At 41.4% G+C, this 25786-nt stretch overlaps 1 protein-coding gene across 1 annotated transcript in view; it reads left to right on the top strand.

Annotated features, from left to right (window-relative positions):
- The first annotated feature begins 6 nt into the window (after positions 1-6).
- RELL1 (RELT like 1) overlaps positions 7-25786 on the top strand; it is a 51827-nt gene continuing 26047 nt past the window's right edge. The window contains exons 1-2 of the mRNA XM_006918940.3: positions 7-94; positions 25048-25272. Of these exons, the coding sequence (XP_006919002.1) occupies positions 7-94; positions 25048-25272 (313 nt within the window). The remainder of the gene's footprint in view (positions 95-25047; positions 25273-25786) is intronic.

Genomic DNA, 25786 nt, shown 5'->3' on the forward strand with positions numbered 1-25786 from the left:
GCGGTGATGGCCCCGCGGGGACTCCCGGGGTCCGCCGTCCTCGCCGCTGCCGTCTTTGTGAGGGGCGCCGTGAGTTCGCCGCTCGTGGCCCCCGGTGAGTACCGTGTCAGGGCCGGGGCGCGCTGGAGGAGGCAAGGGGTCGGGACTGCAGCCCTGCTGCGCCCCGAGCTGCTCTCGTCCTGGCGCAGCTGCGGGGTCCCCGCGCTGAACTTCTGGCTGTCCGGGCCCGGGCGCGGCGCGAGGCGATGGCTCGGGTACCTCCCTTCCCGCCCGCCCGGCTCCCGCCTTCACTCCTCTCGCTGGCTCCTCCGAGGACCTGTTACCCCCAACCCCCACCGCTGGGCTGTCCGGGGTGTAGGGACCCGGCCTGGTCTTGACTTCCTCCGGTGCGCTTCCGCTGGGCACCTCGGAGCCCTGCTAACCCCCTTTCTGACGCCCTTGTCCTCAAAGGCCCCGCGAGCGGAAGATCGTGACACGGGACCGGGTGCGCTGTTGCCGCCCACCCCCCCTTTTATATCTTAAAATCTTGGGGAGTTCAATGTCTTTCCTTTCTAAGTTTCTATTTATTTTAGTGGTCGATGGATTCTTGTGACAGGTAGGGAATTTCAGATTCCTTCGCACGTATCTTGTATAAACCGGGCTTGTAAAAAGAAGACGCGTTTGTAAATTTACATTTTTCTTTTCTTTGAGTCGATTCCTGTCACCACAAAAGAAACCTGTGGTCACAGCAGGAAGCCACTAGCTGAGATGATGAAGTATCGTCCCCAATGATGAACTTGGGGCAGGAGTTTTTAATTGAAATCCAAGAGGACATGTAACTTTAACAAAAGTCCTCTCTCACACTTGTTTTTATAACCATAAACACCAGAGATTCTTTACCACTGTTCCCCCTCCTTAATTGCCACCTTACTGCAGTAATTTAAAAATAATAATAAACCTGTACCTTCTGGGCCAATTGGGGTTACCAGGGCCTGGAATCTTACGTCAGCAAGCTCTTCTAAGCTTGAGCCGCTCCTCTTCAGGTCCAAATAATAACCAACTGGAAGCTTTCCAACTGTAACTATCTCCTCCATGAAAACACATACACTGCTCTTCACTCCTGAGAAGATTCCAGTCATTTACAGCCTTTAAACTGGCTTATCCCTTTGGCCTTCACTTTTTCACAGAAACCAGAACATGTTAGGAAGGGAACAAGATGGATAATACATCTCCTGAGTCTTTATTAGCAGACCTGTATTTCCTTCAGCCATCTCCTCCACCCCCCGCCCCTCCCGGGGGAGATGACAACTAGTGACGTGTATTATTGAATGGGAGATTTTGGTTTTCGGCCTGCGTTTTATTGCTGAGACAGGTAGGTGCATAGTCAGGTTCAAGTTGGACCAGAGGTTGTAGACGGTACTTTAGAGGGTTAGTCAGTTGCTCCAGAATTCAAAGAGCTTAAGTTGGGAGAACAATTGTTGAAAATTCAGCACATGATGCATGTAATCAGCCATCAGCTGAAGAAATCCATCCCTAGGGTAAGTTCATGTGTCCATGGATCTCTCCCAGCTCTCAAGACTGGAATGTGATGAAGAAAGCTTCATCTAATTCACAGTAACCTTTCTGATGAAGGTGAACACTTTAGAAGAATGAGGTATGTGGAAAGGAAAGGGTATAGAGTGCCAGCGTGACGTGAGGCCTGTGTGAAGGTGCCTGACCAGTCAACATCTGGTCTCCCCTTGAAATCTAAGACAGTGTTAATATTTGTAGGGAATGTGTTGGGGAAGTAGGGAGAAAGAAATGGGAAGTAATGCTGAGCATCAGCTGTGTGCAAGCTGTAAGTTGGGCACTTTATGTGCATTTTTCCACTTATTTCTTATAACCCTAGGAAATTTTTATTTCCAGTGAGGCAACTGAGACCCACAGAGAAACATATTGGCCCAACATCACATGACTAGTATATCAGTCAGCATTTAATCGGAGGAGAACAACTAAGAGGGGTGTGTGTGTGTGTGTGTGTGTGTGTGTGTGTGTGTGTCTGTGTGTCTGTGTGTCTGTGTGTCTGTGTGTGTCTGTGTCTTTATATGTATCTTTCTTTATCTTTGATAACCTAGCAGCTTGATTCCATAGTTCATTCTCTTTGGTTATCAGAAGGTGGGAAGCAGAGAAAAGAATAGATAACTTCACAGATAACTTCACAGCAAGTAGTGGCAATGCCTTTTACTCCCTGCCTAGTAGGAGAATCTCATTAAATATCTGTCTCTTAGTAACAGCATTTGAAACTATATACCCACAAGCACCAGAAGGGATGATTTTCCACATCTTGGCTTATTTATGTTCTTAAGTTCTCTGGTTACTCAACCTTTGGGCTTATTAGTTTCTCTACCAGACAGTGGGCAGGGCCTTCTACAAAGGAGTGGGCAGAAAAGGCCCAGGGGCTGGTGAATGAAGTGCCCTCCCTGGGCTCTGTGGGCTGCCCTGCAGACTCCCGACTCCTCATTTGGATGCTCAAGATAAGCTTTATTAAATTCTAGGATCCCCTTGTCCAGGTAGCTACCCAACTGTACATTCCTATTATACATAGTAAACAGAATATTTTGAGAACGCACTCCTTGGAGCTTGGGCTTCCATGTGCAAACTTAATTTAAAGAGGAAATGAAAAATTTGAGAAGTGCCTGTCACTCCCTTTCTTCCTCTCCCTCCCCCCACTTCAAAGAAATTAAACAACTATTTGAGAGTTTTAATAGCTGAATTTGAATGAGAGAGGCCAAAGCCCCAGGTGATAAGAACAAAAATTTCATTGTTTTTTCTAAAGAACTGTTTAAGTCTGATGTTGAAGTTTAATTACATACTGAGAGATTATTTAAAACTGACAGAACTGATTTAAATTGTCATTGGTTCAAACTATTATGTTGAGTGGTTTCTAATTATTTTAGGCCACTTCAGTAATTAGTAAAGATTTGGTGGGCTGCTGAAAGCAGGTGGAACAATGAGTGTGGTGAGGCTACCAAGGACTAAAATGGAACTTGGAGTTAGTTCCTAGTCGACACTCTTCTTTTTTGGAGGAAAGAATGCAGTGCTTATTATACCTGTTTTGTGGCAGAATCTGATCTATGTATTCAGGTCATTTAATTTTTATAATACCCTGTCCTGTAATAAATACAGGAATAATTAAATTATTCCTGTTTCTATAGATAAGGAACTTGAGCCTGAGAAGTTAGCTTGCAGAAGTCACTCACATGTGTAATTTAGATTTTGACCTTGAGTCAGATCTGTGCAATTCTGAAGCCTGTTCTTATTATCACTAAATCATTTGGTTTTTCTGTCAAGTGAGAAATTTCTTTTGATTCTGTTTATAAAGAACCACTAAGGGTAATGGCAAGATAGAGTGGAAAGAGCATCAGACTCCAAGTCAGAGCCCTGGACTTGACGTCAAAAGTCAAGAAGAGCCCCTGCCACTTTTGGAATTGTGGCTCTCTCTGCCTCCACTTTCTTACTGTAAAATGGGCATGTGTCAGCTCCTATCTTTATCAGCCTACTGGCTGCTAGTAGGGATCAGATGAGCTATTGTCTTTGAAAGATCTTAGCAAATGGTAAAGTGGCATATATCTTTTATCCTGTGTGTCTTTTTTTTCTGTTTTTTTACTCCAAAGTTCCCTTTAGGTTGGACTCATATTACAATTTCAACCGAACTATCTAATAAATGTATACCACTCATACTGTAACGTTTTAATTCTAGAGGTGGTGATGGTTTTGCAACGATGGGTTCATCGTAAATATTTTAACAGCCCAGAGTGATGCCTCAGATTCATGAGTTTGCTGCTGTTGACTGGGAGTTAAGTAGCCAAGCCTTATTTCTCGTTTTCCCTCAGCCAAAATGTAATGCTGTTGAAAATTCCCCACAAGATTTAAAGTTTGGAGAGAAAAGGAGAGAATCAGTCTTGGTCTCATTACTCCAAGGTACTCAGCATTGGTGGTCTATTTCATTCTGGTCTCCTCTCTATATGTTTTACTGGAATAGGATCATAATACAAATATAAATTTTTTTGTGTCCTGTGTTTTTTACCTAACATTGCATATCAGGATTTCTCTATTTACCTACACGCCAAAAAAAAAAAAAAAAAAAAAAGGCTGCTTTTTGTTTATGTTCTGTTATATGGATTGATTGCATTTATTTCATTTTGCCTCCATTTTAGGAGATTTCAGTTGTTGCTGATTATTTTCCAATAAACTGTAAAGCTCTTGTTTCAGTGAACATCTATGCATAAAGCTTGTCTAGACATTGATGACTTCCCAGAAAATGGGTTCCCAAAAAGGCATTTTTGGGGTCAGAGGTACTCATGTTTTTGAGGCATTGATGACATCAATATTGGTGACCTGAAGGTTGTCCCAGTTTATTTTCTCACAGCAATGGTCAAAGGGCTCCCTTTTCACATCGTTGCCATGTTCTCTGAAAAATTTATTTGCCAATTTGTAAGGCCAAAATTGGTACCTTGATTGTTTTAATTTGTATGTCTTTGATCACTAGTAGGTTGACTATTTTTTCTAATATTTGAGTCATTTTCACATGTCTGTAATCCTTTGTGGACAATTCTGAAATCCAAAAATCTCTGAAAACAGGTTTTTTTTTGAGGGTTTTTGCATACTCCATTGGTGGTAAACCCTAACCTGAACCAATGTGAGATTCTATAGTATATATTTATCTCATTTAGTGTGAATATTGCTAAGTTTTGCTGAAGTTATATTAATGAGTTTGATTTCTGAGTGTTACATAATGTGTGCTAAATGCATTACATTAATTTTCTAGAATCGCTAAGTCTGAATTTCGAGGCATCTCTGACCTCCTAAGCAAATCTGACCTCCAGGTTTTCAGATAAGGGATTGTGGCCCTGCATTTCTTTTCCGTGACTTATCTCTTCAAGTCTGTGGGCAGCCATATGTAAAACTGCTCAAAATAATAAAATGTCTTATGGAAAAAATAACTCCTTGAATAAGTGGCACTTCATGAAAAGAAGCACTATTTCTGTATTCTAGTGTGGAGTATAGTAAGATAAAGATATGTGGGAAAAGCTGAGGTTTAGTTAATTCTAGGTGTCTTTAGGGATGGGTGCCTGTTTTAATGGTAACTTGATGGAGGAGTTGGGCCAAATTTTTCCTCTGCCAGTTATTGACACAACTCCCTTTGTGAGGGAGAAAAGAAATGGAATCCACCCAAGGGACTTTTGGGAGAGGGAGAGATGGGGAGAGGGTGGCAGATACCCCAGGCAAACTGAGTTCCTGTGCCTAGTCATCTCTCCTTATGGATCCTTTTGCCAAACTAGTTGAATTTTGGGGAACCGGTTTTCTATTCCCGCTTCGAGATATCCCGAGACCCCACCTTCTTGTCTTTGCTCATCCCAAGATCCCAAACCGCTGCCAACTCTTCCTGACTCACCCCATTTTGTTTGTACTTCCCTATGTATAATTGTGTTGCAACCACTAACGCCTGTTGTACAGAGGGAAAAAAATCTTTAAACCATTTTCCTCATTTGTATTATGGAGAAAATATGGTAGAGTTGCCTCATGGATTATTGTTTCAAGGTAAAATATGCAGTGCCTACGGCCATACCACCCTGAACATTCCCAGTCTTGTCTGACCTCAAAAGCTAAGCAAGGTCAGGCCTGGTTAGTAGTTGGATGGGAGATAAAACATGCATGACACAGGTTTTGGCACATAGTAAGTGCTAAAAAAAGTATATGATTATTATTTTTTCCTTAACCAGATACCAACCACTTATTAACCTGTCACAGATATCATATGGGACAAGACTCTTAACTGCTCCAGAATTTTTCTTTCCGATCCCCTCTCTCATCTTGCTCTTGAGCCCCGGATGCTGAGGTGGGATGTAATGGACAGGGGGCTTTGAGGAGGTGGTGTGGGTAGTGCCTCAGGTTCTGTGGGGATAAAGAGTAGGGACTAGTGGGCTTGGCAGGGAGTTCTCTTGGGACACAGCAGATATGTGGGGCTGAGCCATTTAGGTATCAAATTTAGGTGAGAAAGGAGAGAAATAAAAAAAGAAAGAAACCATTACCTTTATAAGGATATAAGGTAACATTTTCTTTTGGAAGCAGTTTGGAAGATTCATCAATTGGTTTACCTCTAGCCAGTTCACTTGTAGGTATAGTCACAAAGTTTTGAGTTTTTCTTGAAGATTTAATGTAATTATTCTACTGGCATGCTCTTTGATTATCCAAGGTATCTTTTTGAGTGTATGCTAATGAGGTGACCTAGGGTGGTACCCGTAGATAGCCTCAAGATGGGGCTAGTCACTCTGAAAATGAAAGTGAATAGAAGGTTGGACCTTTCAGCCTCATCCATTGGGAAGAGGGAGGGTAGGAGGCTGCCAGTTAAGCTCTATAAAAACTCTTGACTAAGACTTGATGTGCTTCCAGCTTGGTGAACATGTGGAGATGAGGGGAGAGTGATACGCTTGCCCAGGAGAGCGTAGAAGCTCCTCACCCTTTCCCCATACCTTGCCCTATGCATCTCTTTCCTCTGGCTGTTCTTGAGTTGTAGCATTTTATAGTAAACCAGCAGTCTAGTAAGTAAAATGTTCCCTTGAGTTCAGTGAGGTGCTCTAGCAAATTCATTGAACCTGAAAAGGGGTCTTTGGAACCTGTGATCGATAGCCTGTTGGTCAGAAGCACAGGTGACAACCTAGACTTGGGATTGGCATCTGAAATGTGTGTGATGGGGCAGTCCTGTAGATCTGATTGCTTACTGGGGGGTCTGATGCTGTCTCCAGTAGGTAACATCAGAATCGAGTTGATTGCTTGGTGGTGTTGGAAAAAACACAAATTAAAATGAGAAATAGAATTCTGTAGCCTTAGGGCTGGAAGGAACCTTGATCATCTCCTCAAAGCCTCTTATTTAGTAGATGAGAAACTGAGCTAGCAAAGCCAGGACTTAAGTGGTATTTCTTTAATCTGTCCAGGAACCTTCCCAGGGTGATAGATGGAGCTGGCTCTCCTGGCAGAGGTCCTTGCTCTACAGTTGCCCTTGGTCCTTATGCCTCCCGGGTCTGATGTTTTAGGTCCAGATCTAGGGTGAGCAGGCCTTGAGAAGAATGCCTTTGGCTAACCAACTTCTGAGACTAATTGTGTTGTTCTTAGTTGTATAATTTTAGAGTCAGAGGGACTTGGTGGTCAGCTTGTAATTATCCCCTCTCTTTGCATGTGGGGGAACTGAGCTTGAGAGGTTCAGTGGCCTGTGGAAGTCAGGAAGGGCCGCAGAAGTAGCAGAGATGCAGACCATTAGGTTTGGTGAGGGAGGGCCCGTGAGTGTGTTTTGGTCACCGTCCAAGGCTCAGATCCAAGCACAGGACCCGGAACAGAGCAGATACTTAAATATTGGAAGGAAGGAAGCCAGAGCTGGAATCCTGATGTTCTGGCATGGTCTGAGGCTTTTTCTTTATAATAAAGCAAAGAGTTAGGCTTTTTAATATTCAGCCATAAATCTTAGCTGTAGTCTCCTTTCCCTGTCTCTTCCCAAATTGGTGAGAGGCTGCTTCGTCTGCCAGCCTCGATGAGCCATATTGCCCCGAAAGCCTGAGGTGGAAAAGCCTGGTCATGGAGAAATAAAGAATGACCATAAAAAGTAAACAAGTACTGCCTTATCAGGTGAGTATAGTATGACATTGATTTGTTTGGAATTGTTAGTGAAAATTTTAAGTGAAAAGGTTTTCAAAACCAAAATTTATTCATGAAGCTCTTTTCAAAGACAAACTAAACTCAGTCGTGTTTCTATAGCCAGTAAGTCCTTCAGATGCACCTATTAATTGTATATATATCATATTCCACAATATTTTATACCTTTCCTTTATACCTTTGTTTTAAGGGTTAATTTTTTAATTTATTATTTTTTAATTCAGCGAATATTAGTGGACTGCCTTACTATGTGCAAGGCACTGGGGTAAAGGGATGTGAACCAGTAGACTCAGTGCATGCCTTTAATGGAGCTGACAGGTTATCAGGGAAGATGATTAAACAAGCAATAATGATAAAGTGTCCTGGGTACCTTGATAAAGAAGATTTGGCACAGGGCCAGAGTGCCTAACCTGGGGCACTCTGAGTGCAGGTTGAGCAAGACTTTTTGAAGAAAATGAAATTTAAACTTGTAAAAATGTCAGCGTTAGCCATGTGCAGAAAACTAGCCGTGATGGAGGAGAGGAACAAGAGGCCAGCAAAGCTACAGCAGTGGTTCCCAAACTTGAGCACATCAGGATTAACCAGAGGGCTGGTTAAAACACGGATCTCTGGGCCTCACCCTCGGGTGTTTGAGTCATTAGGTCTGGGAAGTAACTGAGGAATTTGCTTTTCTAGCACATTCCCAGGTGATAGTGCCTGAGGATCTGATGTGAGTGGGGGAGATAAGAGAAGGAAGAAATAGCTGGGTCCTGTTTCTCAAGCGGGAAGTCCCTTCCCTCCTATCCATAGGGGGCTGTCCATACCCTGTTCTCCATCCATCCTTCGCGCTGAGATCGAGGGTGACATTTCCAGGAACTCTTGCCTAGGTATTCTCACTGATTTTATTTCCTTCTGTGAATATACATGTGAGTCCATGAATACATGTTGCATCCATTCCATGTCGTTTAACAGATAATTATATGGAGTTATTTCCACTGTGTTTGGTCTAACCAGAGCTCCTTGGGGCAGTGGCACATGTAAAACATGCTCGAATATTTCATTGTTTGATCAGATTTACTTCTTGTATAGTTGCATGAGGATCAGATTGCTAAAGTCTCTGTTTTGTAGAACTGAGGAAACAGACTTAGAGAAGACTAGCCAAGACAAAAGAAAAGTGAAATGTCTCACTGAAGTCACAGATGAGGGGAAGCCAAGGCTGGATGGATGCTCATTGTTCTCGAATGTTCTTTGTGTTGTGTTATGTGAAATTACCTGTAGTCTGTGCTCAGCACCACTGGCAAAAGGAAGGTTTTATATTTATTTATTTTTTTACTTTTTTATTATAGGTTCATCCACTTAAAGAGAAAACCAAAGCATCTTATAAATTGAATGTAGATTTTATTTTTAGTAGAAGATGAGCAATTATCCAAGGAATTCTTCAGAAATTGTCCATTTGCTATTAAAGTAAATATTTGAAGGGAGTAATTCAATTTACCTGTCCTTATGTTTACAAATGATTTTTATAAAATTTTGGCATGAGGTAGATATTAAGGAAAAATCGATTTCAGTTTCCTGAAAAGACGCAAATAAGACAGTTTATGTTATTACCCTTTCTCGACTAGCCAGATGAGTTTAGCCGAGTGGCTGAAAATTTGTACAGAACCTATATATTAAATGTCACGTGTTAAGTAGGGTTAAAAACAAACAAAATTTTTTTCAACACCTGTAACATGCCAAGCCTTCCTCCCCTATGCATATTTACAAACAGGATGTGATTTTCTGAGATTCCTGTTAGGGGTAGAAGTTTGAAGAATTCACTGAGCTTTCTGTCTCACAATATAACTCGGTGACGCTAATTTTCAAATGTTCTAACAGCTCTTCCTAGCTGGAAGTCTCCAACACAATCATGTGAATTATTCACATTATAAAGAACGTCAGCCCGGAATTTCCTGGCATTGGTCAAGTGGCAGATGGCTAATGAACAGGCATCCCTTCGCTTTTCTTTGCATGTTTGTGCTATACACGTATATGGCCTGAATGCTTCTGCTGCTTCCTCAATTCTTTCCATCCTCCTCCCCCTCTGTTAAAGGCAAAACACAAAACAAAGCAAAAAAGAGATAGAAAAAAAAGAGGCCTTGGACATTGCTTAAAACTAGGGGATAAAGCCAAGAAGCTGGATCTTGAAGGTTAAACTCATTTCTCTTACATAGTTGCCAACTCGGTGTTTAAGTAGCCTTTTCAGATAAAACTTGTAGATATTTCCTATACTCAGCATGTAATTTGTTTAAAAATGAGGGTCTTAATCAGAGTCACCATTGGGTGTTGGGTAGGTATGTAAAATGAACAACAGATTTGGTTTCTATCCTCCACAAACTTGCAATTGTGAAGGGGAAGATAAGCTATGAGTGAAAATCATGGAATAACGGAGATTGTGTTTTATATAATCAGAAAACTATAGAAAGTGCTGCGTGGGATCTCAGAGGAGACCTTTTGATACTAGGGATGGGAAAGACTGAGCACCCTACAACGTGGTATTTTAAATAGACCTTAAAGGGAGTGTTGAGAAAAAGAACAACCTATGCAAAGGTGTGGAGGCAGGAAGGGAAAAGTCAGTCGTAGTATCTGTATGGGGGTGGGACGGGAGGGGGAGACTTAAGAAGGAAAGAGGATTACTTTGCTCGAACCCTATGGTAAAGTAGTTGATCTTTCCCACACTGTTCAGTACTTCTCTTGACATATAAATTAGTAAAGACTCTTGGCTTTGAGTCAGTGTGGTATAATAATATATATATATGTGTGCATATTTGTGTGTGTATAATATATATAAATATTATATATATTATATGTAATATATAATATATATATCTCCCTGTGTGTGTATAATCTATGTATATAAAATCTCTCCCTGGCTCTTGGCACAGAACTCTTAAAACTCTTAGAATTTCCTGAGTGATGGGAGGGTATTCGTTATCCATAAGGAGCCCTTAATGAGCCTTTTTAGACCATACCTCAGGTCATGCTAATGAATAACTCTTGGTGGGCCTCCACATGGCTTTAGGCTATGGGGCTGGTTGCTGGAGGAACCAACTACATGATTAGAGGGTTGCAATTTACAGCCCCAATCCTGATCTGGAGGAAAGGAGAAGGGCTAGGGTGGTGTGTCTGGAGGGAGCATGGAATTCACCACCACTGTCCTACCCACCCCCACCCCCCCACCGCCCCAACTTTGCCTTCTGCATCCCGTTTATTTGTCTGTTCCTGAACTGTATTCTTTGTAATAAAACAGTAATCCAAAGTATAGCACTTTGCTGTGTTCTGTGAGTCATTATAACAAAGTGTCACACTTGAGGGAGATTGTAAGAAGCCCCGCATTTCTGGTTGAGACCGCATATGCAGCTGGCATCTGAAGTGGGGACAGTCTGTGAAACTGAGATCTTCAAACCTGTGGTGTTTGTACTAATTCTGGGTAGCTAGTGTCAGAACTGAATTGAACTGTGGGACATCTAGTCGGTGATGGAAAAGTGGTTGTTGGAAAAAGGAAACAATCGAGTGTTACCTATTGGGAAAAAACCAACCCATAATAATAAAACATCGTGCCTGGAATAATCTCTTTGAATTTCAAGATTACAGTGGTTTACTATTTAGATAAAGACTCAAAGGCATTTAAAAAATACAGTGAAAAAACATTGTCAGGTCAGTGCCTCATTATTTATGTATTTGCATTGTTTTACAGTGTAATAAAGCAGAAGTTACACTGTGTGGTTTTCTTTGACCCATGTTCCCTATGTTGTAGACCACAGGTTTTATAGCATTGTTTCTGTCTCCACTCAGTGGAAATATCTAGCATGTAAAAATCACGGGTTGCTGTTTTAGTAGTCTTGTTACTAAGGGATTTCCAGTATTCTGGTTTAGCTCTGCAACATTAATATTACTCTTTGGTTGAACCATAACTTACCATTCAGAGATAACTGGTGTAAACATTTTGGTATCTTTTTCTTCAGTAAAACTGAGATCATATTAGCTCAAAATACTGCTTTGTGTTTATTTTTTTCACTTAACGTTATTAGTTAATGATTGTTTTGGACAAGGGAATGTGGCAAGTCCGATTCCTTCATACAAAATGTTTCCATTGTTTTAAAAGTCAAAGGGAAGTTTAGGATTTCTGAGAAGTAACTAACAATTTCAGCAGTGTTAAATGTGGAGCAGGATGGCTTTTGGATTTTGCTGCTTATACATGGTAGCAGGATTTTCTTTAAAAAATTAGTGCTTTATGCCAAAAAATAGTCAATTATTGGGAAGGGAAGGTGCATTTAAATTATATTCTCTCCAAGTCAATTTATCTAACTAGGAAAAACCCTTCTGTCATTCTAGGTTAATTATTGAATTAGATGAGTACTGATTACCCATAGATTTTCTACTCAAGATTAACTCAATTAGGGATTAACTATGGATGATCCCATTTCATGGAACTTTAATGAATTTCAAAACTGTCGATTCTCACACTTCAGAGGCAATAGAGCAGAGTTTGAGTTTTGAAGCCAGGCCGCCTGGATTAAAATCTCACCTCTGCTACTTGCTAGCTGTGTGACCTGATGCAAGTTACTGACCAATCTGTGCTCTAGTTTTTATATCTGTGAAACAGGGTTGAAAATAATAGTACCTCCCTCAAAGCATTATCGTAAGGGTAAAATAAGTTCATACCTGTAAATTGCTTGGAATAGTAATTATACAAAGTGTGTATCAGTGTGTGACGATTATTAAGAGTATTTTTCTTGCTACCGGTTTTCAGAGTTTTTATTGAGTTTTATGCTAGTGATGTTCACGTTCATTTCTTTCCCTTAAAATCAACTTCTCTATGTCTAGTGTTTTCCTAATTCTGCTTAATATTTTATTTGTTTGTTTGCCGTTTCCGAAGTGCTCTTTATTGCCTCTCCTCGTCGCTCTTTTATTTTGCTCTTTCTCTGACTGCTAGCGGTGACTTCGTGTCAGAGGACTTCACTGGGACAGAGCCTTGGCTCCCCACGTTCACTCGTCTTTGTTTCCCAGTTCCTGTATTCCCAGAAGGCAGGCCACATGCCTGCCTCTCAGGAACCCTGCCTGATCTAACCTGTGACTAATGGGAAAACTGTTTTTAGGACTTTTGTAGCTTCTGTTTAATCCTCATCCACTTCCTGTTCCTGGAAGGAAGAGAAACGTGGGGCTGATGTCAGTGTGTGGGAGCCACTGCTGGCCAGACTGGCTGCAGGCTGCACAGCCCGAGGAGCAGGGTTGTGGCAGCCCCTCCCTCACCTCCGGGGTTTTGTAATTATTCTTTCCCGGACAGTTAGCACTGCCTCCTCAGTCATTCCCTGATTGTTGGTTCTGCATCCCCAGTGGAGCTGTAAGCTTTGTGAGGATACCTATGTTGACACTTCTTACCATTGGTAATCGTCATAGCAATTACAGCTAACATTTATGGAGCACTTTCTCTGTGGTAGGCACTCCAGTACACCCGAGTTCATCTCATTTAACACCCAGAAACAATTCCATTATTATCTTCATCTTAGAGATGAGGAAACCGAGGCATGCGAAGTTAATTGACGTGCTCGCGGTCTCACAGCTAGGAAGCAAGTTGAGTGAACACAGTGCAGCCAGGAGAAAGCTGGCTTGTGCTTTGGCCTCCTTTCTTTTAGGACGCAGGTTTGGTTCAGAGCTTGGACCCCGCTTGTAACAGACCTCGGGTCAGATCCTGGCCATTCCCCCAAGGAGCAGCCTCGGCTTCAACACTTTGTTTTTTGATGTCTCCGTTTCTAGAATAGGTTTAGTAATAACACCTATCTAAAGAGTTGTGATGCTTTTAAAAAAGATAATGCCAGTAAAAACGCCAGGCACATAAATAACGCGTTCACTGCTATCAGCGGTTGGTGGTAGAGTCGTCGAACTTCCCAGAGGCCTTTGCTGTAGGAACGTGAACTCTTCCTGCATCAATCAGTATCTCCCTCTGCCCTCCCTGCAGCCGGGTGCCGGGCCAGTCTTCCTTGTTGAAGTCCTTGCTGAGCTCTAGCCGGTTCAGTGACACCCTGTTGTCTCACATGGTTAGTTTTTGTTGTCTTCTGCCCAGTGGGAATGACTTGGCTGGACTCCGACCTTGGCAGGTGTGGGTTGCACTCAGAAACCAAGGACCTAGCTCCCTGAGGCCTGGTCTTCCCGCCAACCCTTTCTCTGTGAAGCTCCGGGGAGCCACTGGTTCCTGAGGGAACACCCCCCCACACCCCGCCCCCGGCCCTGAATCTTGCTATTTCTGCCGGAAATAGGCCATCTGGGTTGTCCTGCTCCCATTTGGTGGTTTTTTTCTGGCACTTGCTGTTTAGCTTCCTCCTGTAGTTTAAATAATTTCTAACCTACTCCCTGCTTGTTCTCATGCAAGGAATGTGCACGAACAGATCTGTTAGTAATCAAAACCCTGGGGAAAAAGGGCAGAGCCTTTGATGAGGGTATGCCAGCCCTGCTCCTTCAGGACTTGGCAGTTTCGACTTTGATGGAGTCTCGTGAAAATCCAGTGGAGGGCCAGTTCCCAAAGCTGGGTTTAGGAATGTGCTGCTATTTGTGTCTTTCGTTGGAGCTTTCTGTTGATTTTGATGAGCACAGGGTCTTGCTGGTATATTTACATCTTTCAGAAAGAGCTTACCCAACAAGTGTGTAAAGCTATGGAGTGCATCAGTCATTCAGCTCTGAAAAGAATTTCTTTATGTTTTTAAAAACTGTTGGTATTTGGCTAATGGCGTAAGTACACTGGGCGTTCTGTCCTGTCAAGTAGCAATCCTAACAAAACTGTTTATCGGGTTGCAGTGGTCACTTACCTGGGGGCCCTTCCAGAAGGATAGAATCTGCTTTCGTAGGTTTGATATAGCAACTGTTTAAGGTGCTCCTACTGTACTTCAGGAACCACGACAGGGATTAGAGCTACAATGACGGGACATCCTCCCTTCCACTCCGGGAAACAGGTGAGTGTGACATAAATGGGGCTTTTCCTGAGGGTTCTGTGTTACATTTGGTTTCCAAACTTTGACCACAGAATGCTCCAGTGATGTGTGTTTTAGTGAAATAGGTGGGAAGACGGCATCTCTGAGTTTTAGTTCTGCTCTGTGTTCAAGCCTTTGGCGCCTCTGGGAAATTGTGTTTGGTCCTGGGGTTCCGTGGCCTTAAGCAATCACTTCAAATGGTGAGTCTGAGACATTGTGGCGAACACTAGGGACTTTCTCTGACTCTGCAAAGGTAGTTTCTACCCCCTGGTTTAAATGAAAACCTACCATGGTAAATATTTAGTTTCTCTCCTTATTTTTAAGTATCTTTCTTTATATTGACATCACCCTAGTTTCAGTCCTTTGTTCTGGTAGCTAGCTACCTGGCGTTCGGCACTGATTCTATTGTCTCCCAATCTTCTGCCTGTCAAAAATGTTTGCTTCTCTTTTGTCTGGCCAAATTCCGTTTTTCTTTTGAAAGCTAATAAAGAGTCCCTTTTTTTCCTGGATCACACTAATTATTTCCTTTCTCAACTCTAATGGTACACAATGAACGAAAGCACAGCTTAAGTATGGGTTGTGCTCCAAACGTTCCTTGTTGAGTAATTGGGTTGGAAATTAAAATGCATTCTTACTAAAAGTCATTATTAGGCTCCCACAAAGTGTATTTTAAAAAAAGATAAAATAAGACTTTGTGAACTTTTATTACATAAAAGTTGAAAGAATAGTAAACAGATACCTGTATACTCACCACTTAGATTCAACACTTTGCCATATTCACTTTCTCACCCTGTCTGCCTGCCTGCCTGCCTGCCTGCCTGTATCTATCTGTATACTCTTTTTGCTCAACTATTTGAAAGTAAGTTGCAGATGTTGTTACATTTCACTCTTAAATACCTCTTTGTATCGTGTAGGATTAAGGACTTCCTCTACATAGCAATACTATTATTGTACCTAAGAAAATAAACAAGCCTCTACTACTGTGTAACCCAGTTTCCTTAAATGTCCTCAAAATACCCCTTGCAGCTGTTTTAAAATTTTTATTATTGTTTAAAATTTTGTACCACGCTCCACTCAAGGTTTACTTTATTGTATTTTTGGTCTAATTAGTTCTAACAAACGCTATTTGAATGCATAGTTCTCCAGGTATGGGGGAAAGGAAGACATTGTCTTGGTTACAGGCAATACTTTGAAACCTTTGAAACCTTCCCTAGTTCCCTCTCCCACTCCCAAGGCCTGGCTCCAAACCCTAGGGTGCTCCTGCTGCCACGGGCCCTCTATTTGGATCCTTTCCCCCAAGGGTGCAGCTGAGCTCACACAGGTATTAGCAAGAACCTCAGAGACAGCTGCATTTTTCAAGGGGCCTCTTAACCAAATGCATCTCTAAATCAAGGGTTCATAGCCAGGCATTGCTGATTTATACACATTTTGCTGGGAAAGGTGTCTGGGCCTCTATCTGTTTCTCAAGTGGTCTTTGCTGCCCGGAATCAGAGTCTTATGCTCCTGTATCATGAGAGCATTTCAAGGACTTTGACAGAATAAAGGTAAGTTAGTGACTGTGCATTAGGAGGGATTCTGTGTCATGGGTGGGTGGACTCTGGGCAGGCAGGTCCTGTCTGGATGTCCCCGTCCTGCCCAGTTGCAGCTGCCCGAGTAGGGGAAGGTGGGGCTGAGCAGCTGTTCACCTGAGAGTTGTTTGGAAGTTGGCAGCTGCCCGAAGTTTCAAAACTTAGCACTTATTTATATACCGACTTACATTGTTTTCTAGTTTCTAAATAAGCCCATGAGTTTTCTCCATACATTTGAAGCTTTTTAAATTTTTCTAGGCAAATGCTATGTCTCAGTAACTGGCACTGCGGGGGATGATCTTCGAAACGCAATGACTTTGGTTATCTCTATAACCAAAAATAGAAATAATTTGGGAATGATTTTGTTTTGTAGAATTCGCTTTGCTTTCTCCCCTTTTGTTAGTATAGGTAATCGATTTAAACTGCATTTAACCAGTTAATTTAATAAAGTAGGTTGTTTGGCAGGAGCGTGGTCTGGTTATGAGCACTGTCCTGAAACAGGATCTGCCTGGGTTTTCGTCCAGGCTCTTAGCAGTTGTTAACTGTGACCTTGGGCAAGTGATATACCCTCCCAAACCTCTGTTTCTCATTCTCTAGAATAACAGTACCCACTTCATAGTTTTGACCATCTGAAACCCTTGGAACTGTGACCTAAACCCTGGGGCGTCTAATCAAATATATTAATGTTTACCCAGCAAACCCAGTGGAATAGAGGTAAATAGCCTCCCATCAGATCAGGACAGGTTTTGTTACCAATGAGTTTGTCAGATTTGGGTTAGCTATGAAATGAGTTCTAATAATTTTAGTTTTCAGAGCTTTTTGGATTTTGCCTTGTGCACACAGGAGGGTGGGCTTGTGTTTTTCTCTCTGGTAGCATCAACCCAGAGTGAATCATGGCTGGGGCCGGAGAGGCCTGGGGAAGTTGTGGAATTTCGAGAACCATGAAGGACATCGGCTTCAGCTTATAATTTTTCATTTGCGCACATCGAGGCCCAGAAAGGTCAAGTGGCTTGTTATCATGGAGGCAGCTGGCAACAAAGCTGGATGAAGAAAAACTCCTTTAGAGAAATGCATGTCCAGCGATCTTAGTAGTCTAAGCCAAAAGTAGACTGCTCTCAGGTACTGTGATTTGAATGTTTGCTAAAAAAAAATTAAATAAATAAATAAGAATAAATAAAATAGGCCATTTTTGTGTTTGAAAGCACTTTTCCAACCAAGCTTGGTGCTGCGGGTTATCGACTTACCAGCCAGGCCCTGTTCCCATCACAGTCATTGGATCACTCTGCTCAGAAACCTTACCTTATGAGATTGGAAACCCTTTCCCGATAAAAAGAGAATAGTTATCAGCACCATCAAAATGCTCTTGGCCTTGGTTGGAACAGAGCTGCCTGAGAGAAGTCACAGGGCCTCCGTATCTGGAGTCTCTGGTTATTACCATCCTTTCTTCCTTGTTATTTTAGCAACCTTCAAGCAACGCCCACTGGGTTTGCGCAATGCCGTGTCTGTGCCATTTCCTCTCAGTTCCTCTGACCGCTGGGATTGGGGATACACATATTACTTGGGAGTAAGCTAGAACATGGCTTTTGATTTTGGGGGGATGACTTTTAGTCATTCCTCATACTTCTTCCTCGGTTCCTTGCTGTCTTCAATATTTTTTTAACCTCATGTCTTCTTTTGTGACCTTCTCAACGGGATCTTGGCAAAACACACATATGTAGGGTCTTCAAAAATACAGTGAATTAGCTAATTCACGGTGTTGGTAATTAAATAAACTTGGCTGGGCCAAAGAAGAAACCAATGGATTCTGGTAAATGCTAACGTTCGTTGGACATTTTTTCCTCGTAATGTTGTAGAAGGGAATCACGTTCCTCAGTAAGAGCTGAGAACACCCTGTTTCCATCCTACCCAAAACTGCTCCCTTCGTTGCTCTGGCTCTGCCTACTTTCATTCTGACCCTGATTGCTGGTCCCTCATTGTCCTGAGCTTTCCAGCTCATGTGGCCCTCCTTGCGTGGGTTAGCCCAATTGGAGATTTGGGGTGCACATTCTCAGCTGTGCCCCGAATGCCTTTGCACAGTCCTTTCACTGGGCTCGCCCATTCCTTCAGTGTCTCTGCCAAGGCTATCTGTCTCCACAAGCCCCTCCTCTGCCCTGCTCCCCTTCCCCCCAGTTCTCCACAGATGCTCTCTCTTCTTATGCTAACATAGAGGATAAGGGCACCTGTTCCTTCAGCTTCCATCTGCCCATTCCAGACCTCACCTGGGGTCTGCGAACTCATAGACCCCAGCCTCAGGAAGAAGTGTCTTTTTTCCCTAATCGAGTGTTTAAATCTGTCTCCATATAGAAATTATCTCCTCAAGCTTCCCCAAGGTTATCACTCCCTGTTCCCTCTCTGTCTCTCCCGTTTGCTCTTTCTGCATGTAAATACTTTGGTTTCAGCCATTTGAAAACAAACAAACAAACAATAACAATAACAATAACATCAAAGCTCCAAACAAAATTTCTTCCCCTCCCCCTGAGGGTGACCAACTACCCTATTTGCTCTTTCTTGGATTCTAGAAAGAGAGAACTGAGCTCAGTCTCTATTCCTCAGCCCAGGAGTCTAGTCTATTGAAAACCTGTCTATTGAAAACCTGCCATCTCCAAGTCCACAAGGATCACATCTGCTTTTCCTTCCCGATTTTATTTTTAAAATTCATTTACTCAGGTATGTATTTATTCATTTTAAGGATTTCAAGAAATGACAGGGAAATGGAATAAAATACAAAGGGAAAGTTTTTTTAAAAAAATCCAAGTTGCTTTCCTAAATTAGAAACTAAATGTTTCCCCACGTGTTCATAGAAACATCTATGTATCTATCTGGCCTAATTTGTTTGAGTTCTCAGTTCCCTTTCTAAAGATACTTCTTAGGGTCTTTCTTTTTCCTTTTCACTGTAGTAAGAACACTTAACGTGAGATCCATCCTCTTAACAAATTTCGAAGTGCACAATGCCACATTGTTAACTACAGGTGCTATGTCACACAGCAGCTCTTTGGAACTTACTCATTTTGCGTGACTGAAACTTTGTGCCCACATAACAACAACTTCCCATTTCCCCCATCCCCAGCACTTGGCAACCAGTATTGTATCCTCTGTTTCTCAAAGTTCGGCTATTTTAGTAGCACCTCATATAAGTAGATACGTCGTTCTGTGACTGATTTATTTCACTTAGCACGGTGTGCTCCAGGTTCATCCTGTTGTCACCCATGACAGGATTTCTTCCTTTTTAAAGGCTGAATAGGTTTGTTTTTTGTTTGTTTGTTTGTTTTTTTTAATCCATCCTCCAGATCTTCCAGATGGGCACTTGGGTTATTTCCATTATTTTGGCTTGTGAATAATGCTGTAATGAACATGGACATGCAGCTAGCTCTTCAAGATACTGATTTCAGTTCTTAATTTTTTGAGGAACCTTTATACTTTTTTCCCGCAGTGCCTGTACCATTTAACATTTGCTTCCTATTTTAGTTGCTCTCTCTTGCAGCATTTTACCTAGCTGACTGCTCATTCCTTCTGGAAACTCCTTTCTTTGTGTCCTAGGATAGAGCTCTGGCTTCTCTTCCTCAGCTTCCTCATGGAGTAGATTCTGTTGCTCACTAGATATTTCCATCTGAATGTCCTTCTGTTTACATCTGTCTCTACATGCTCAAAACTGAACTTGTGATCTTGTCCTCTCCATGACAAGTATATTAGTTTGCTAGAGCTGCTGTAACAAAGTACCACAAAGCGAGTGGCTTAAAATAGAGAAATGTATTGTCTTACAGTTCTGGAGGCTAGAAATCCTAGGTCAAGGTTGGCAGAGTTACCTCCTTTTGCGGGATGTGAGAAGAAACCTGTTCTATGCCCCTCTCCTAGCTTCTGGTGGTGTGCTGGCAATCTTTGATATTTTTTGGCTTATAGAAACATCACCTCAATCTCTGCCTTTTAATTTTGTCACCTCACTGAGATTTCACTTACAGCTTTTTCTTTGATTCAGGATGGTTTTGCCTAGACAATGCGTTGTGACTTGCTTTTTCCCCCCTCCCTTACCCTTACCCTTCTACCTTTGTATGCCTCTACTTTTAATCACTAAGCCTTAGGATGTAAGGTTCTGGCTAGTGTCAAATTCTTTAAGAATAAAGCCTCAGATCTATAATCATGAGGATATTAATTTTCAGGTTGAACTAAGGATAATGTCTTGGCTTTAGGTATGTTTCAGCCCCAGGCCCATTGAAGCAGAACAGCCCCATCAGCCACAGGATCAGATGGGATGACAGGATGATGGGATGACGCCACGGCTGATCCCAGAACTAGACACATGATCAGTTCCCCAGCCCTGTCCAACTGCGCACAACCCCAGTTCCCTTAATTTCCATGACTAAAGATTTCACCCTATGTAATGTATTCCCTTGAGATACCCAAGGAGCCAGGTTTTTGAGAGCAATAGCTCACCTGTGTCTCTGAAACTTGCAGCTCTCTAAATAAACACTTACTTTCTTAGCTGCAAAACCAGTACGTATCTCATTGACTTAGATGCAGGCAGATGGCCCCCTTTGCTCCAGTAACACAGTCATGTGGTGTTTTCCTTGTGTGAATGTCTGTCTGCAGATTTCTCCTTTTTTTAAGGACACCAGTCATGTGGAATTAGGGTCCACCATAATGACTTTATTTTAACTTGATTACCTTTGTAAAGATCTTATCTCCTAATGAGGTCACATTCTGAGGTACTTTGGGATAAGGACCTCAGCATACGAATTGGAAGGGAGGCAAAACTGAACCCATTACACGAAAGAAACTTTTTTCAGATAGTTCCCATTTCAGTGAACGGACCCAATATCTACAATGTTGCTCAAAGCAGAAACTTGGGCATCATCTTTATAATGTCACTTACCCTTATATTGACTGGGGTCCAGAGCTTACAAAAATCAGAGGCAAAATTTTGGAATAGGAACCATAGCATCCAACAGTATTACAAAGGGCTCTGTGGCTCCCACATGGCTGACAACCTCTGCTCTCTCTATTTTTCAAGTGTCCACCACCTTGGTACGAAAGTAATATGTATGCACAAATTTTAGAAAATTACAGAAAAGTAAACAAAAATTTTTTAATTATCCTATTATTCAATTACCCAGAATCACTTAATATTTTGATCATTTATGTGTTTTATGCCTTTAGACATTTTTTTTTACTAGCTGCATCATACTGTATATAGGATTTTGACTCCAACTTTTAAAATTCAGCGATGGATTATAAGTGTTTTCCCGTATCTTTATAACATCTCCATAAATAGTTTTAAATGGTACATATTATTCCATCAAATGGTAGACTATGATTGACTTAGATATTTTCTTATTATCCCATTGTCAAACATACAGATGTTACCATTTTTTTTTACTTTCATAAATAATGCTGCAACAACTTTTGCTATTAATTTGGACTAAAAAAAATAATTTGTTCATAATTCAGATATGATTTTTAGATGGGGGTGAAAGAGAAAGATGGACTTAGCACCTTTAAGCAAATTATTAGTGTAAATTGAAGGAAAGCTAAACTTATACAAGTTAGCAAATGTTTTAGGCATTATTTGTGAATAGTTACTTTGTGATTTAAAAATTATCCTTCATTGAATTGCTAAGGTAGATCACTGTAGATTCTTCGGTCAACATTTTGCCTTTTAGTGATTCTTTATAGTCTTTTGGAATGGTGGAAATGATCTTAATCTGACCTGTCCAGTGTGGTAGCCAGTTAGCCACATGTTCCTGTTGAACATTCAAAATGCGATTAGTGCAAGGAGCTGAATTTTTAATTTTATCTCATTTTAGTTGACTTAAATTTAAATAGCTCTATGTGGCTAGAGGTTACCATATTGGATAGTGTGGTTCTATCAAGACATGACTAAACACTTTCGTAGTGCTTTACCTTTTCCTAGACACTATTTTAAGGGCTTAACATATTAACATATTTAATCTTCACAATGATTCCATGAGATAATCTTCTAGTTACTATTGCTGTGTTACAAATTTACCCCCTAAGTTCAGTGGCTTAAAGCAACAACAATCATTTATTTTGCTTAGGAATTCACTATTTGGGCAGGGTTCATCAGAAACAGCACATCTTTGCTCCATGCAGCATCAACTAAGGGTACGTGGTCTCTTTCTAAGATGACTCAGTTACATGGTTGGCAAGTTGATCACTGTTAGTGGTTTCTCTCCAGGTAGCATGGGCTTCCTAACAGCATGGTGGCTAGGTTCCAAAAGCAAGTGCCCCAAGAGACAGGAAGTGTAAGCCGTCAGCTTCTCAAGGCCAGGGGCTTAGAAACTGACAAATCATCACTTTCAACATATTCTATTAGTCAGGCAAAGCACAGAGTATATATTTAAGGGAGGAGATATAGACCTTACCTCTCCATTGGAGTCGTATCAAAGCATTTGGGGCTGTTTTTTAAAATTATCATAGAAAGGTACAGCATTTGGACTCCATTTTACAGGTGAGGAAACAGAGCACTGAGCAGTTAAATAATTTGCCCAAGGTGACAAGCCTAGTAAGTGGCCAAGCTATTGACGCCAGGCAGCTAGCTTTGTTGCATCTTTCTGTAAGTCGCGTTTCACTAACTTAGATTTACATCTTCAGTTTTTTCATGGTACGATAATTAAGAGGTTAAATGACTGATACATGTTCATAAATCACAACACTGTAAATATGCGATATTTGCAAGGGTTTGCTAGATGTCAAATGAAACAATAAAGACACATTCGCAACCACCTGATTCAGGAGGAACTCTTTGGCTCTAATTTTGAGCCCCTCTGCTTTCATTCATGTTTCCTACTGCTCCCCAAAGAGAATTTATTATCATCTTCAGATTGAAACAGACCATGATTCTGAGTAAAACCTCTCAGTCTTGGCATGCTGCATGCTTCATTGACTCCTAGTGTATGGAATATGTGATATTAAAAGTGAGTTAATAAAACATTAGAATTATAAAATGAGTCAGAAATGTTTCTGGTTTTTACTAAAAGTAAGGCTTGAGGTGAAACCCTAATTAGGTGATATATTTGCATCTGTTTAGTGTGTATATGTATATTTATTCATTCATTTATTTATTAATTGTTTTAATTCTCGGAAGAGAAATCATTAAAAATGTAGGTTAAAAATACAGGTTACAAAATTGTATAGGTTATAAGAAATTCTAGAGGTTACCTGACAAAATAATGAATGCAGCCTTTTACAAACCTAAGAAACTGGCATTTCCTTTCATGTTCAAGTTCAAGGAGAGTGGATATTATTTCTATGTGAAAAAAAGCTAGACCTTTGTTCTCTGCCCTCTGGTTTGTAAATTAGGCTTCTGCTTGATACTGTTTGCTGCAGTGATGAAATGTGGTCATTTCACATCTGGCATTTGACCCCATGTAATCATAACACAGATTCTTTTTTTTTTTTTAACCAAAATACTTTTGGGAGAGCTTAGAATTTAATGTGTCTAGCTTTCCAATTTCTGATTTTCTTAAGCAGTATATGTGAATCTTCTTGATGTAGAAAACCTCATTTTATCGCTTCAGAATCTGAGTATTCCGAATAATGGGACTTCATTTTGATCAGAGCCCACATTTTTCTTTAGTCTTCATCCTACCTGAACTCCTCCTTCATTTGATAATTCTCTCTTCATTTTTTTTGTCCATGAACTGGTACTTTGCAGATTTTCCACACTGTCTGCTCTTTTTCTGTTAACTTAGTTGGTTATATCTTAGGTTACTTAGTTCTGCATGTAGGAAGCCTAACTGGCGGCCAGCAGGCCCACCCAATTACCCAGCCACCTCTGCTGTAAGTCCATGTGATACTTTGACATGTCTTTTGTCCAAAAGATGCTCCCTGTCCTAGCTGTTCTATTTTTGAAGTCATAAAATAGGTCCCCACTATAATTCTTTCTTCAAATCTGTCATGATCTGCCCATGTGTTGACTTGTTTAGTCGCTCTTTGCAATGCTACGCTACGAGCTCCAAGATGGTACTGGCCAAGTTATCTTATTCATCACTCTCTACATCTAGCTCCCAACATGGAGCTTTTCATATAATAGACATGCCATAAATGTTAATTTGGATCAGCAAATGAATAAACAAATGCACATGTTTCCATTTTTATGTTTGCACCCTTGGGCCAAAATCTTGATGCCATCGTGGATTTTCCTTTCTTTTTCCTACTCTGGATCTGTCAGTAAGCTGACATGATGCCCAGTGATCTATCACAAATGCCTTGAATAGTGCCTGGCATGTAGTGGGCATTTACTGTGTTGCAGAAATGATTCTAAATGTTAACATGTATTAATTTTTTCATCATAACAGCTGTAGAAGAGCGATAGGTACTATTAGTATGCTCATTTCACAGTGAAACCGAGGCATCGCGATGTCTTTGTTCATTGTCACAGAGCTGCTAAGTGGTGGAGCCAGGCTTGAACCCCCGTCTCCTGAGCCCGTGCTGTAATACCACCTAATGATTCTGTGTTTACTCTGTGCTGGACACTTCACTGAAACAGTACTTTCATTCCATGTTCCATAGTTATTCTTACAGGTGAAGAAGCAGAGGATGGCTTAGAGAGGTTTTTAAAAAAATCAGGGTGAAACCCATTTTATGAGCGGCAGCGACAGGATGGCAGTGCGTTAGCTCAAACCTGGCCCTCCCCCTGTGTGCCTGTGCTGCCAGACCCACTGGAGTCTGCGTGGCCTGTGGCTTTGGGAGCAGCCTGGGATTCACTGTGAACATTTCCCAAGGTCGCCAGGCTTTCCCCTGCAGACATCTAACGCAGCCACACGCGTTTCTTCCTGTAGACAGTGGTGGCAGCCACACATTGCACTCCAGAACAGAGACGACGCCGTCGCCTACCAACAATGCTGGGAGCGGACACCCAGAATATATCGCGTATGCGCTTGTCCCTGTGTTCTTCATCATGGGTCTCTTTGGCGTCCTCATCTGCCACCTGCTTAAGAAGAAAGGCTATCGTTGTACCACAGAAGCTGAGCAAGACGTGGAGGAGGAAAAGGTTGAAAAGATAGGTAAGTAACTTGGATTCTTTTTGTGAGGGTGTGGGTGGGGACGATTTTTAAATAAGAGACCAGCCATCTCTATGAGGTGTTAACATGTTAACAGCAGATGCTGTGTTGTAGTGTCAGTACAGATTTCACTGTCACCACACCTAGAGTTGGAAGCCAGGCTTACGCTTATTAAATACCTACCAGGTAATTTACTCGTACTTGCTTCGTGGCCTCAGGCAAGTTAGAAAAGCTCTGACTCTCTGCTGTGTATAGTTTATTTTAATTTCGATTAATTTAATGCCAACCTAATTAAAATTCTAATTTCATTTATATAAAGACAATAATCTTCACCTAGTAGGATTTTTGGGAAATTTAGAGAGACGGCACATTTGATGTTTGGCACAGATGGCCACTTAATAAATATCAATCCTTACTATTGTTATTGAGTTAGGTTCTAATTGCAATGATGGGAAAATTAAATAGCTCTCACCATTTTGAGCGTACCACTTTTTTTTTCTTAGGTGAGGCAACCCTT

The sequence above is a fragment of the Pteropus alecto genome, unplaced genomic scaffold (genome assembly GCF_000325575.1).
Source record: "Pteropus alecto unplaced genomic scaffold, ASM32557v1 scaffold5, whole genome shotgun sequence".
NCBI lineage: Eukaryota > Metazoa > Chordata > Mammalia > Chiroptera > Pteropodidae > Pteropus > Pteropus alecto.